The sequence below is a fragment of the Lissotriton vulgaris genome, unplaced genomic scaffold (genome assembly GCF_964263255.1).
Source record: "Lissotriton vulgaris unplaced genomic scaffold, aLisVul1.2 SCAFFOLD_2934, whole genome shotgun sequence".
Classification (NCBI taxonomy): domain Eukaryota; kingdom Metazoa; phylum Chordata; class Amphibia; order Caudata; family Salamandridae; genus Lissotriton; species Lissotriton vulgaris.
The window spans coordinates 187,260-202,866 of record NW_028247510.1 but is presented as its reverse complement, the minus strand read 5'-3'; the positions used below and the strand labels follow the sequence as shown (position 1 = coordinate 202,866).

Here is a 15,607-nt window from a genome sequence, read left to right as displayed (position 1 = left end):
CAGAAAGGTAGATTTGGTTACTCAGATTGTGCATTTTGTTATTTGGTGTAAATCAGTTCAGTAGTTGTTGATAAATTTAACAATATAGAACTAGCAAAATCTGTGGCGTGAGGGCTTCATGAAAAATACCGAGCTGCTGCGGGGAAATGCAAAGCTTTGATTTGCTGCTAACACTTCAACCAGGAAAAAAGAAAAGTAGGCAGAGTAGGAATATACCCTGGTACTGGGGTCCCAGAGGGGCCCTGAAAGGCCAAAAATGTTTATTTTTATTTTTAAATCTCATTCTTGTTTTTAATTAACCCCCAGGTGGGCCAGGTCCCATGCGTGTGAAATAGGAGGAGGGGTCATTTGGCTCCCCGTTCCTAGGGGTTATGAAAGCCCCGAAAACTGCCACCTTCCCAGGGCATTAGTTTTTAGGTCGAGCAGACGTACTCTCAATGCGTGAGCATTGAGAGTGTCTGCTCCAGACCTAACGTGGCCCGTATTTAGGAGAGTGGACACGACTCAGACGCGTGCTTTTGCAGTCTCAGTTTTGACCGCGGGAGCGCGCGTCTGAGCCGCGCTTGCGCAGATCAACTCCCAGCCCCTGCTCACACACAGCCAGCCCCCACCCCTCTGCATGCACGCACACACACACAGGCGCGCGCGCGCACACACACACACACACACACACACACACGCACATGCACACACACGCTGCCCCCCCCTCCCCCCTGCATACACACAGACACGCAAGCACGGAGCCCCACTCACCCGGACTTCTACTCGTCCCGCTCCGGGGCTGCTCACTCCGACGTAATACAGGCACAGGGACACCGGCACTCCGCTCCTTGGCTTCCCGGGCGGACGCCGGCTGCACGCAGGGCTCTCCTCTCTCTGCACCGGAGCCATGCGCCAGCCACTGCAGCCTGCCTCCTGGGAAGCTCCGGTCGCGTGTCCGGCTCCGCCCCCGTCCCAACAAAGGTTGCCTGGCTTCCTGTTGAAGCCGGGCTGCGGCGGTGAGTTTGCTTTCGTTACAGTGACGGCACCTAAACCCATATAGGTTGCAGGACAAGTGGAAGCAGGAAAAAAATGCAGCTTTGTACTTAGCTGAAACGTGACGGACACAAATAATAATGAAACAGACCTCTTTTGTTTAATTTTACCAATTTCATTTGGCAAACGCTCCTTTCATAAAAGCAAGGCCAGCTATAAAATATTTTTAGGAAACTTAAGGCAATTACATTACAAGATTTAAAAAACTATTCACTAGACAGATGTGAAAATGTACACCAAGCCAAACAAGACATGCACCAAACTTCTCATTTTATGTCCAGCTGTGCTGGCAAGAGTTTTTGCTGGAACAAATTTAGGTGGTGAATCATTTTTTGGGGAAATATATTAACCGATTTAAGCAATTGAAAATCGTAATACTGCTCTACCATTCGGGACATTTTACATTGACACATCATTTCACCTGAACTTTTAAGGGCAGGGACTAAAACTTTGGACACCATACTCTCTTCCTCAATTGTGCCTCTCTCTTCCTCAATTGTGCCTCTCTTCTGCCGCTGTGCCTCTCTCTTCCTCCATTGTGCCTCTCTCTTCCTCCATTGTGCCTATCTCTTCCTCCATTGTGCCTCTCTTCTGCCGCTGTGCCTCTCTTCTGCCGCTGTGCCTCTCTTCTGCCGCTGTGCCTCTCTTCTGCCGCTGTGCCTCTCTTCTGCCGCTGTGCCTCTCTTCTGCCGCTGTGCCTCTCTTTTCCTCCATTGTGCCTCTCTTTTCCTCCATTGTGCCTCTCTTCTGCCGCTGTGCCTCTCTTCTGCCGCTGTGCCTCTCTTCTGCCGCTGTGCCTCTCTTCTGCCGCTGTGCCTCTCTTCTGCCGCTGTGCCTCTCTTCTGCCGCTGTGCCTCTCTTTTCCTCCATTGTGCCTCTCTTTTCCTCCATTGTGCCTCTCTTTTCCTCTATTGTGCCTCTCTTTTCTGCCGCTGTGCCTCTCTTCTGCCGCTGTGCCTCTCTTCTGCCGCTGTGCCTCTCTTCTGCCGCTGTGCCTCTCTTCTGCCGCTGTGCCTCTCTTCTGCCGCTGTGCCTCTCTTCTGCCGCTGTGCCTCTCTTTTCCTCCATTGTGCCTCTCTTTTCCTCCATTGTGCCTCTCTTCTGCCGCTGTGCCTCTCTTCTGCCGCTGTGCCTCTCTTCTGCCGCTGTGCCTCTCTTCTGCCGCTGTGCCTCTCTTCTGCCGCTGTGCCTCTCTTCTGCCGCTGTGCCTCCTTCTTGCGCCACTGGGCTGCCCTCTTGCGCCACTTTGTCTCACTCTTGTGCCGCCATTGGTTACAGACCCCACAGCTGTTGGTGCCTGTGTGAAGGGGACAGGGGACAGAGTACATGTACTTTTATATGTCCAGTTTAAGGACTGGGAACAAAAATAGGTTTCGTCTTTAGAATTAAATGCATTTTATTATGTTATGTTACTGGTCCTTTTTTGGTTTTTGAGCTCTGTGCGGTATGGCTCTGAACTATCTGCTATGTGTTTTGCAGTACTACCGTGTGCTGCCTGTACTGAGGGTTGCTGCACAGTTCTGGTATATACACATCAAGTAGGTGAGGATTAGTGTGCAAGGGTTTTGGTTCTGCAGTTGTATTGGTTTTATGTGTGTGTGGTCTTCAACACTTGTTCGTCTTCACAACTCTTAGATCCTTTATTCTCTTCTGTCATAGCTCCCCTCTCTTTCACCCTCCTTTTCAATTCTCTACACCCCTTTCTCATTTTTTTTGCACCCTCACACACACACTGCACCCTCACACACACTGCACCCTCACACACACTGCACCCTCACACACACTGCACCCTCACACACTGAAGACACGGCACCCTCACACACACTGCACCCTCACACACACTGTACACACCGCACCCTCACACTCTGCACACACTGCACCCTCACACACTGCAGCATCACACACACTGCACCCGCACACACTGCACTGCACCATCACACACACTGCACACACTGTACCCTCACACACACTGCGCACCCTCACACACACTGCGCACCCTCACACACACTGCGCACCCTCACACACACTGCGCACCCTCACACCCTGCGCACCCTCACACTCTGCAATGGAACATACACTCCAAATACCACTCAGTGCCACATAACACTGTATATATCTGTCGTCCTCCCTCTATCTATCGCCCTCACTCTATTTATCTATCGCATCACCATAGCATCACTCAGCTCCACCACAGCATCACTCAGGGGCACCACAACATCACTGTGGGCTACCACAGCATCACTAAACGCTCCAGCATCACTCGTCGTCACCACAACATCAGTCAGCGCCACCACAGCATCAATCTGTGCAACCATTCAACAACTGGTTCAAATGTGTTCTCTCAATGTTTCAAACTTTATTACAAATGTCACAAAAATATGTTAATATTTCACTTCTGTTCTTGGATTTTCGTCACAATAAAATACAATGAACATAATCTTCACAAAAGTTATTTACAAAAGCATTTGCCATTATAAATTACAATAACTTTTATTCAAGTATTAATTATTTGAAAAAAACGATTTTTATTTGTAATATCAATACATTTAAGTCACGTAAATACAACACATATTACATTACAAATGCTATAGGTGTCACATTTGCGAAAGGTAAAACTATTAGCATTGTAAATGACGAAGCTATTAATTTTGCTATTTTCAAAACCAACACATAAATAAAAAAATTGTCATTTACAATACCAATAGCTCAAACTTTCCTAATGCGAGACCTATTGCATTGCAAATGCTTGTTATGTATGCAGGGGCCACCCATGTGGGACCCCTGCACTCTGGAGGATCGCTGCCTCCCCGGGGCAAACTAATGCGGAGCCATTATTATTAATCAGGTTTTGTAAAGCGCAAACAACCCGGAGGCCTCGTAGCGCTGTGTATAGTCAGACTATTGTAGGGGGAAGAAAGTTAAATGAACAGATAAGTTTTCAATTCCTTCCGAAATTTTAGAAGGCTGGGTTCACTACGAAGGAGGGTGGGCAGGGAGTTCCATGCCTTTGCGGCATTCCAAGAGAAGGAACGCCCACCCCATCTGGTGCGTCTGATCTTGTTGACAGTAGCCAGGAAAGCTGTACTAGATCGCAGCGCTCTGTGGGGAAGGTAGGGGTTTGCTAAGGAGCAAATCATGGTTGGAGCGGTTTTCCACATGGCTTTGTGCATGATACACAGGGATTTGAACAACACTCTGGCTTTAAAGGGAAGCCAGTGCAGTTTCCTCAGGGCCACTGTGCCTGATTCCCGTTTCTTGAGGCCTAGTAAAAGGCGGGCTGCAGCGTTTTGTGTCACCTGCAACTTCCTTATTGTGGAGGTGGGAGCCCCTAAATATAGGGAGTTCCCATAGTCCAAACGGGACAAAATAATGGCTTGCACCATTATTCTACGGGCTTCGAAGGGGAGAAGTGGTAGCACCTTCCTTAGCATACGCATGAGCCCAAAACATGTGGCGGACAGAGTAGTAGCTTGTTGCAAAAAGCTGAGGTTAGTGTCCAGCCAGATGCCTAAACTTTTTGTATGGGGCTTTGATTGGGGCGGAGGGCCCATACACGGGGGCCAGTTTGACATAGGACTGGGGATGGTTGAGTTGCCTAGCATCATGAGCTCTGTTTTCTCGCCATTTAATTTCAAATGCGAGGTAGCCATCCACTGGGCGACCGCTACCAAACAATTACTTAGATTCGAAGGGGAAGAGTCAGACTGGTTCATAGATACAACTAATTGTGTATCATCGGCGTAAGTCACTATGTCAAGGCCGAACGAATGCACTAAATCAGCAAGAGGCTGCATATAAATATTAAAAAGGGTAGGGCTCAAAGCAGAGCCCTGGGGCACACCTTGGTCCAGGGGCCAGATTTTTGAATGGGTGGTGCCCTCAACAACCTCAAAGGAGCGATTCTCCAAAAAAGACTGAAGCCAGTGCATGGCCTTCCCAGAAATTCCCATTTGGCAGAGGCGGTGAAGGAGAATGCTGGTGTTGACAGTGTTGAAGGCGGCACTGAATCTGTACCCCCCCCCACAGCCCTAGGGAATGCCACCTCCCTGGTGGACTTAACAATAATGTATGCGGCGGGCACATTCATGCCCCGCTACCTCACCCGGGCAAATCATACTAAAATAATGCAGGGGTCCATATGGCCTCCCCCGCAGCCCCTACCCAAGGCTAATCATAAAATTAACCCCAAGGGCCAAGTGCCCCCCCCTTCGCAGCCCCGGGGACCACCACCTTCCAGGGGCAGTTTATCAAAAATAAGTAGGGGGGGGGAGGCACACAGCACCCCACCCCTCCCCCCAACACCGCCAGGGCCCACCACCTCCCTGGGCTAAAATACATTAATGTAGGGGGTCAGTCGCGGACTCCCGAGGACAGCTCCTACTTCCTCCTGAGGTGCCCGAACTCATGAGATTGCTTTTGCTTGGTGAGAGCTGTCAGCAAACCGTTAACATAACTCCGCTTTCTCCAAGCTGGAGCTGTCAAACTGCTCCGACTTGCAGAAAGCGGAGTTTTCACCTGTTTCAGTGCAAATATACATCCAGTGAAACAAATGAAAACATTTGCCTTTAAGCAGCCAACTGTCTGTCAGAGCTATGATGGCTCCCGCAAGAGGCGGGGAGCGGCAGGCACCGCGGGGCCTGAGGCTCCGCCTGCAGTCCCCAACAGAGGTCACTGGGTGCCCAGGGGACACCCAGAATAAAGAGTCCGGGCCACTTGGCCCCCCTCACCATAGTGTAATGGTAGGCCCTAGGGGATTGGGTCCCCAGGCCTGAAATGAGCTCCTGGAGGGGGCCGCGTGACCCCCCCACATTAGTTTCTTCTTTTTTTTTTAAAAAACATCGGCCCTGGGGGAACTCGGAGGCCTGCCCCCTTTCTCAATCACTCTGCAATGGGGCCTCCTGGAGCACTATTGATTGGGGGGATGAAGTCCCCATGCCTGCTGAGGATCCTTGGGGCCAAGAACCACTCCTGTTACCTCCAGTAAGTCTGCAGGATTGCTGAGAGCTCATCCGAGACCCTGCCTCCATCTCCACCACTCTGAAAACGTGACTCCTAGTGCACTACTGATTGAGGGTTGATATCACTTGGCTTCAGAGGGTCCTTGGGGGCCAACAACCCTCCTGTTATCTTCAGTAAGTGCCACACAGCAGAACTGCTGAGAGCTCATGGGAGGCCCCGCCCCCTTTCTCCACTAGTTAGGAAATAGAATAAAAAAACCTTAGAAATTCACTGAAAAACAACAAAGGTTACAGGGACGTTATAGTTAGGCTCACATTTCACTTGTGCAACATCAGAGAAATCCAGCTGTTCTAGTTAGCTGACCAACCTATACCTTATGCCTCCACAATGCACTGCTTATGACCACGCACATTACAGCACTGATGACATGGTCAGTGACCTCACTCAATACAGCGCTGATATAGATCTGTGACCACGGCAGTACCGCTGTACTCATAAGGTATATAGCGATATCATCTCATTAGTTGATTGGCGAATGACTGCCTTTACAAAAGTTAACAGCAGCCATTCTGTTTTTACATTGAGTTTCCCTGTATGCGTTATGTTTTTCAATACAGGTAAGTATTCGGTTTTGTATTTTTCCCATACCTAATTGGTATTAAGTAGGGAAGAATATTTATAAGTTTATGTTGCTTAAAAATACGGAGTTTAGCGGGAGTACCGCTGTTCCCAAAAAAAAAGAAACATTAGGAAATAAACTGTAAGACATATTTTATTAATATAGTGTGCTAAAGTTTTTTTCAATTTTTTACCCATTTAAATACACACATAACAGTGTACGGAGTAGCACTGTAATTACAAAAAATGACTGCACTACTTAAAAAAAAAACACTATTGTACAGTGGTATAAAAGTTATAAACATAAACGTTAACCTTTCAAAGATATTTTGGGGGGGACGCAGTACTCCAGTGCTACTCTAGATTTTTTTTTTAATAGCTAGAAATGTAGAACTATTTTGCTCTACCTATTACCACTTTACTAAGGTGGTAAAAATGTGGTCAAAAATAACAAACCTAATACTTACCTACATTGGAAGGCATAACACACAACATGGTGAAAGTGTCCCCAAGAACAATAAGTTTGCCTTTAACTTTTTATGATTACAGCTAATGACCCTGTTAGGCGAAATACTGACATTTTTACAAAAATACCTCCATAACAAATAGTACTAACTTTCAATACATTAAAACGTATAAAATAATGACAAACCATACCTGAACAAAATAAGCATGTGCACACCATAATATGTAATCCTGACACATTTTAACACAATTCAACTCCTGGCTTTCACACAATACATAATTTTGAAGGACTATGTTGAATATATTCGAATTTAGAAGTATATGTTGCATATATTCAATGTAAGCATATTTTAGAACCTCCATTTTCTCATTACACTCCCTTCAGATAACCCTGCAAACCGTTACTCCTTCCACAATTAAACCGGTGGAAAAAGTCTGCTAAAGTGTGCAGGCATTCCTCAAACGGGTGCAAAGTTATTAAGGCATCACTTTTTAAAAAATCCATACGTCGATAACTAACATTTTTAAAACAAAAACGTTAACCTATTTCTACTTCATGGAAGTGGTAAAAGGTTTTTAACAATAATAATTAACTATATATAACACCCTTGCAATGCACTTGTTTGCCCTTGGTTAAATTGGATTGTGATGGAAGCCATGTGCTAGCCATCATGGGCTCCTTTCATTTCTATTCTGTGCTAGGCAGATTAGTCAATCAAGTGCCGGTCCTTTCCCTCTGGCTGATGTGTGACCTCAACATCAGCGTCTCCATCCAACCAATTTAGATTGGGCGCATTTGTCATTATAAGGTCAGTTTCCAAACTTTTCCAAGATTATGCGTAAACTCGATCTCCTATAGTAGGTCATTGTTGGACCCGGCCCTTTGGGCAGGTTCACCCCTAGACTTTTTGCTTTTTCCTAGCCTGTTTCTGGAACCTGGTGTTGGTGATTCTAGGCCTCTGTGCATTTTTTTTCACTGTGGTACAGTGTATAGTGCTTGAGCTCTCTGTATGAAGAGTGAGTGACCTGCCCTCCCATAGGAATGAATGGGGAATATGTATGCCCATGGTAGTTCCTGTTGTGTGGGGAGTGCAGGGGTCGAGTTTGGTATGTATCAACTCGTGAGACTGAATGCTGCAAAATGATGTATGCAGCATGACTGTGCCTAGTCTGGAAGTACTACTTTTGGAAGTTGGTATATTTGTGTAAGTTGGTGCTGGCGTGTGATTGGCTGGTGAGTCTGCCCAGGAGTGCCTGGACCTGCTGGTGGATGGACTGTCCGGTTTGAGTAGGACGGGGTCTGCAGGGTCTGCAAGGCCCCAGAGGAGGGGGTCTGAGTCAGCCGTGGATGAGAGGCCCCTCTGCTGTCAGGGATGGGAGGAAAGAGCGCCTGGTGGTGCCGAGCCGTGCCTGTCGCCCACCCTGCTAGCTCTCCTTCCTGACGGCTCACTGTCACCTCTGGCCCTGAAGCTGTCAGGAAAGACGTAAACCAGAAACATTCCAGCACTTGGGGTCCCTTGCACGAAGTACTTCAAAGGCATTCCTGGCTATAAGAAGGAGCTGTGTCTCCCTCCAACTTGTTCTTGTGCTAGCTCTTGTGGCTGACTTGGATCTACCAGGGGTGGGCGCTGCCCAGCCCCTGGGTGCCTGGATTCCTGGACTCCTGGGGGACCCTTCTGCCCTGCCTGGGCTGAAGGGGGGACTTGGCTTTGCCCCTGGGGAAGCTCTGGGACCCTGACAGCATGGAGAAGCTGCCTTTTCCTGGGGAGAGCGCTGGAGTGGATTTCTAGCGCCTGGAGGCGCTGTGCTTCCCCCTGAGTGCCTGGGAGCGCTCTGCCTGCTGTCTAGAGCTCTGGGGCGCTTAATTTCCCCCACGCGCTTGAGAGCGCCTTTTCTGGACTTTCTAGCGCTTAGGAGCGCTTTTCCCTGCTTGTTTATAGCGCTGGATGCGCTGAGGATTCCTGCCTGCAGGGATATAATTATCTACGAGTGCCCACCTCGATCTGTCGCGGAGGAAAACAAACCACGAAGGGGCCGCGACCGGATTGGCCGAGACCCGAGGAGAGCTGTGCTCTGATTGGCCCGTGGATCGGCGAGGCCGCGCTGCCATTGGTTGGCGGCCTCGCGTCATGAGGGGCTCGGCGCAGGAGCCGCGACGTGATTGGCTGGGCCGCGCCGAGGAAGAAGGAAGATGGCGCTGCCTGCCGGCGGGTCGGCCGGGCTCCCGTGAGCTAAGGGAGCCCGGCGGCATCTGAGGAGACGAGGCGGCCGGTTGGCAGGGCTCCCGTGTACCGAGGGAGCCCTGCAGGAAGAGAGAAGTTCGACCGCCCCCGCCGCGAACCCAGGCCGCCAGCTGGTGGTGTCCGCGAGGCTCCGGTGCGGTAAAGAGAGCCCCGCCTGCTGCCGCCACAGAGGAAGATGCCGCCTGGAGGAGCCCAGCCTGCGGAAAGCCGGTGAGTGCAGAGCGGAGGGGGCGCGAGGCCCTGGCTGGTGCCTGCCCTTACCGCAGCCGGCGAGAGTGAGCCGCCGCCCGGAGGAGCCCCGCCCCAGAGCCCGGTGAGTAGGAAGGGCTGGGGGGGCTCCGTCCAGCCTCTGATGGTGCCGATTGAGGCACAGAGTCAGGGCGGCCCCGATTGGCAGCGGGTCGCCTCAACGGTTGAGAGCCCCAAGAGGGGCAGGGGGGCATTTTATGTCTTTGAGTTCCCCGAGTGGGACTCCAACAAAGGGGGCATATCGGGGCATATTGTCGTTGCCCGTCCCTAAAGGGGCCCAGTTGTGTTGAAGCCACGAGGGCTTCAAGGGCGGCCCCAGTTGGCAGCGGGTCGCCCCAACGTTGTCCAGAGCCAGGAGAAGGCTCGAGGGGGCAGGTTTGCAGAGCCTGAGGGCTCCAACGTTTGGCCACAGTGTCTGTTTTAGAGCCTGTGTGGCCCCAGCATGGCGCAGTTTGCGCCCAAGGGTCAGTGAGGACCCTGTCGCAGTTTATTTTATTGTTCTCCAGGTGCCCAGCACTTAGTGGGCACCTGCCACGTTTAGGCTTTTTGAACTTCGAGACTGGCGCTGCATGGCAGCGCACCCTGACACTGAGACTCAGGGCGTCTGAGCCCCAACAAGGCCGTTGGCCTAGGGACTGCCACAGGTAGTGGCTTATGTGAGTTTGCGCAAGGGTATGGTTATTGCACCTCTGAATGTGATCTTTTGCATCATGTGTTATTCCTGCACCTCTGAAGGTTTTTAGGCCTCATGTGATTTTTGCGCTATTGCTTTACTCTTGACACCTCTGAATGTTTGATGCATTATGTGTCTTCCTTTTCATGCGCTGCACCTCTGAATGTTTAGTCATCATGTGTCTTCTTGCGCTGCACCCCTGAATGTATTGTGATTACATCATGTGCTCTGTCCTTAACACCGCTGAATGTGTAGGTCTATACATCATGTGTTTTCTTTCTTTACTACTCCTCTGAATGTATATTCATGCATCATGGGTAGTGTGTCCTGATTTATACCCCTAAGTGGATTTCATCCTTAGGTGGTTGTTCTTTCTAGTACAGGTGGTCCTAGTGAGGCCCTGGGTACCTGCGTGACATGCTCCTAAGGTGTTTAGGGTTGCGTAGTGTGTACTTACCTGTTCCCAGTAGTTACTGGATGTGATTCATAACTGTTACTTTGTGCTACAGTGATTTTATACTCTTTTAGTCTAAGTTCTGATAGTATTTCATTACTACTAAAGTGCTGATTGTGACAGTGGCCCTTGTGGCCCTGTCTTGTGAATAATCCCATGTGAATATTGCCCGTGCCAATTGGCACCATGTATATGTGTGATTTTATCTGATGTGCTTTTACAATACAAAAGTATTTTTATAATAACCTTGTGTGGAGTCTCTTTTGTGGTGTACCTAGTATGTTGTTGCTATTGTGCGCTGACGCAAATGCTTTACACATTGCCTTCGAGTTTAGCCTAGACTGCTCGTGCCAAGCTACCAAGGGGGTGAGCAGGGGTTATCTTGGCGTGTGACTTCCTTGCCCTGACTAGATTGGTGGTTTCTGCCTGGCTTTGGCGTCAGCCTTAGCCTACCAGAAATAGCCAGTTCTAACAGTCATACTCTGGGATATATACTCATCCATCATCTCCCCTGTATTAGTCATCAATGACAGGAAAGTCCTAGATGATGCCCCTTTTATTTATGGCTGCTTCTCTTACTACCGGGGACCCCCAACTTCCAATGCCACTCACCTCCAGCTCGGATTTTTTCTTTTCCTCATCTGTTGCGAAACTCTTCACATCTTCCATGTTGCTTCTCAGCTGAACCAAGCGACTTTGCAGCATTTTCTAGAAATAATTGTTTTAAAAAACATGATTCAGCACCAATGGTATGCGGGAGCTTTTTGCATTTCCCTACTTTCAGACTAAGCGCCAACCAACCACATTTCCTATTGATAACACGAGTGCTCAGTTTGGGCCGGAGCCCTTCCCATTTGATGCACGTCTCCCAGTCTGATTAGGACTCCATACCTTCAATGGATAAGATACACAATGTTGTGAAAGATCTACTGGCGAGCTCCCACTCTTATCCGCAATAAATAGCACTTACCAGTGGAATTACAAAAATCTCCCCATAATGATTCCGACTTCTTCTCACACAAACAAGGCTGAGCCAAAAAACCTGAATCCCTTCCCCTTTTCCGCGGATACCCACAGCGGGAAACAATGACATTGTCACAAGGATATGGGTTAAGTCCTATAATGTTTGGAAAGCGGTCTGGCTGTTGTGTGAAATTGTAAAGCTCTTAACAAGATGAGGGCTCTGAGCGGGAGTACAGAATTACTGAGAAGGAGATATAACGCAATACTCAATTAAAGCACTTCATCTTCAACCCTAGGATTAAGAGGAGAGTTCTTCTGCAACTTGCATCACTTGTTTAATACCTCTTTATTGTTCATTTTTAGGTATGGACATGCATAATGGCATCAGACGCATGTATGTGAATAGCATGTTACATTAGACCAACCCCCGTTAACTCCAGGATCACCAAGAACTGTCAAACTTATTCAAACAGATCGAGAACCTGAATAGGTGGCAGACTAAAGTTATCCCAAATAGGAAAGTCAGTCGGAATATCTATGTAATATATGGAGTCAAAATTGTTCCCCCTATTTTCCAAAGAGGGCTCATTGTTCCAGCAAGTATCTTCTCCACCCTTACCCCCGATATACCACTGCAACTCACATCACTTGCTGTATGAAATCGATTGTGGCTCAAAGTATATATGGTGAACTGGAAAGGAATTTGTGTAAACAGATCTTTAAAGTGTTGAAGAGACATTAGGATAATGAAAACCACCTACTATTGAAAACAGTGGAGGGTAAATATAAAGAAGATAATATATAGCTGTAGTCTCATCATGAAAGATTGTGTTAAAAATGTTTAAGGGAGGTTTCAGTCAGTTGTATGCAAGGATGTGGGGATAAAGAGTGTTCGAAATTGGACTGTCAAGGTATGGGGAGAGAAGTCAAGGTCTTGGTTTAAGTTACAACTGTGAGGAATACCCAAATCACCGATTTGCTATCTTGCTCAAGCAGCATGGTTTAACTTAAAAACATACATGCAGTACACACGCAACAGCTAGGCAACACATTAATACTGTTGGGACATAAAAATTGAAAAAGGTACAAATCTTATTAAAAGGATGCAAATTTAAAATACCAGAAAAAAACCTAAAGAAATCTGAAGATGGTATCAAATTTTATACCAAAACTACATGATAAATAAGTATTTGGTAAAGGCAGCAGAGAGTAGCAAAATCAGATACTTTTTTCTCAAATTTCTCAAACATGGCATATGTATGTTCCTTATTTATAATGTGATATGCTTCAGGCCATCTGCTTCAGGCCATCTGCTTCAGGCATTTCTCCCTTGTGGTTAAAACAGCATATTTAAAAGGGTAAAACCAGTTAGTGAGTTACCAAACTCTCCTTTGTTTCCAAGCAAGTGTGTTCCTTGCACCACAAATATGAATATTGTGGATTTGTTGTGGAGAGTCCTCCCCCCAATCTGTGGCCTCTATCCCAGGATGCCCCAGCTCAGACTATAACACGTCAAAAGTAATATTCACCCCAGAAACCACCAGATTGCCAGAACTCTTCCTGAACCTGGCCCCAATCTTCTGTCTTCGCTCTACAGCCAAAACAAGAGACAGCACTGCAGACAAATGTGACAAGAAAAGCCTGGGGGCTAGACAAGAAAAACATGGGGCTAGTGTTCCTCCCCATTATGAATATTGTGTGGCATGTCTTTGAAGTAGCAGCAGGTGGCTAGGTTCCACTGAATGTGTGAACCTGGGGTTTAGCATACAAGCCAACAGACCTGATTCAGGAAGGAGACTCACGATTTTTTAAGCAATGAAATTGCTGCATTTTGGTTGTCTCCCGCCTGAAATTGCCTCAGCTTCAATAGAAGTCAATGGGAGAAATACATTCTCCCAATCATTTTTTTTTAAATCTCCCCCTGCCTTTTCTAAAATGTTGGCATGTATGGTTTGTAAGCACTTAATTAGGATATATACCTATATAATCCAGATGTTCAGACACCTTCAAAGTAGAAAGTAGCTCGGAGCCTTGAGTTCACTTTTAAATAAGCACAGGGTCACGCTTTTCTTTTAATGTCGAGGAAGGCCAAAGTTTACTTTACATTCTTATTATCAGGCTGCAGAGAGCAGAGCCTGATAATGAGCAGTGGTCAGTCAGATTGATGGGCCAGGCTGGGTCAGAGGTGAAGCACTGAGGTATTTGACTCCTAAATATAAGTCTCTATTGACTCAAATTCAAATTCAAAAGATACTTTATTCGGTTTAAATCACAAAAACCATAAAAGTGTACAAGCATTAAAACAATCCACAACCCACCCAGGATAAAATATAACATATAACATGGATAAAAAACAGAAATATACAGAGTATAATGGCAGGATATTTTTTCCTTTTAAAAACAACAGTGTACACATCAGTGACCTTAATTAAAGTTTTAAACAGTAGTTTATATTTATAAGAAGTCCTCTAAGTCCAAGCAATCTTTTTGCCAAGTCTCGTTGCGATGGTTAAAAATTTAGCCACATTGAAAATGACCCAAATCTCTGCCAACAATTGAAGGTACAACAGGGCTGGCTTCACTTGCCTAAAACCCTTTCCTTTTATTAATGGTATGATAAATTTAAGTCTAATACCTTTGAAGTGGTCACAGAAGAACAAACAAGCATTTGCAATGCAATAGGTCTCGTAGTAGTTAAGTTAGAGTTTTTGGTATTGCTTGGCATAGTTTTTGGATAATATATTTTGTTAGTACAAGTAGATTGGAAAGGGGCGACCACTCGGTCCCCCCGAACGTATGGCGGAGTGCCTCGATCCCCCCGGGAAGCCATTTTTGGGCGGGAGGCGCGTCTCGGCTGGTATGCCCGAAGCGGCGTAGCCGGGGTGCGCTTTTTCCCGCCCTAGAGTGGGCTGGCCTAGACACTGACGCAGCCAGCCACGCCCTCAGGGCAGGCAGGGGCGGGTTTTCGCCCGCCCTGAAGACGGATAAAAAGGGACGCAAGACTGGAAGACGTCCTCTTGTTCTTGTGCTCTGAAGCTGCACCTCCTCGCTACACGTGAGCTCGGGACAGAACGAAGAGCCAATTTTGAGCGTTTTGATCGTTTCTTTTGTCTTCTAGATACTTTGTCGGAGAGATGCCCAAGAAAGGCGCGAAGAGAATGACGACTGATCAGATGGTTCGGGTCCTCGTCAAGGAGATGTCCGAGATAAAGAAGCGACTGGCGGAGCGAGACGGGGAGGAGGGATCGGGGCGTCCACCGGCTGGGGGGAAACCCAAGAGGCCAAGAAGGGGTCCGGCCGGGGGAGACGTTCCGGTTCCCTCTGCCCCGCTCGAGGCGCCGACCCCGGTACCGATGGAGGGGAATCCGATCCCCGTCGTCGTCACCCCGACATCTAACAAGGATATGCCCCCCGAGCTGGCGGCACAGCTAGCAGCGTGGTTGGGCGATAGTAGTGAGGGCGCCACGGCTGCCGAGGCACAGGCGCTGATGAAACAGTTGCGTGAAAAAAGAGACGCAGCCAAGGTGCCCGCACCGGCGGCACTGTTAGACAAGCCACAAGTGACGGAAGCAGCGTCCGGTGCAGGTAAGCGGCCATTGCCGATCGCAAGGGATGAGTCAGCACCCTCGCGTAGAGAGAAATTGGGTCAACATGTTCCTTTGGCAATAAAGGAAAAGATTTGGGCGGGGGAATACGTGAACATTTTCTCCTTGCTTGTCGATCATTATGAAGTGGAGCATGTTAAGAGTCAGAACGACCTAATGCATCCGAGTGTTTGGCGCGCAAAAATGGCCGCCTTTAAGGTAAATGAGAATATTGGCAACTGGGGCAATGCCTGGGGTATTTTTTACATCGATTTTGGGGGAACGTAGGCCTGAGTTGCTACCTGAGTTTCCAATTTATCAGTCACGAATTATGGGTTACTCGACATCGTATCAAGGTAACCAT

At 48.0% G+C, this 15,607-nt stretch overlaps 1 protein-coding gene across 1 annotated transcript in view; it reads right to left on the bottom strand.

Moving 5' to 3' along the window:
- The window catches only part of LOC147665158 (E3 ubiquitin-protein ligase TRIM39-like), a 125,817-nt gene that overhangs the window by 31,909 nt on the left and 78,301 nt on the right, over window positions 1-15,607 (bottom strand). Inside the window, exon 2 of the mRNA XM_086949718.1 lies at window positions 11,309-11,404. Within this exon, the coding sequence (XP_086805844.1) occupies window positions 11,309-11,404 (96 nt within the window). The remainder of the gene's footprint in view (window positions 1-11,308; window positions 11,405-15,607) is intronic.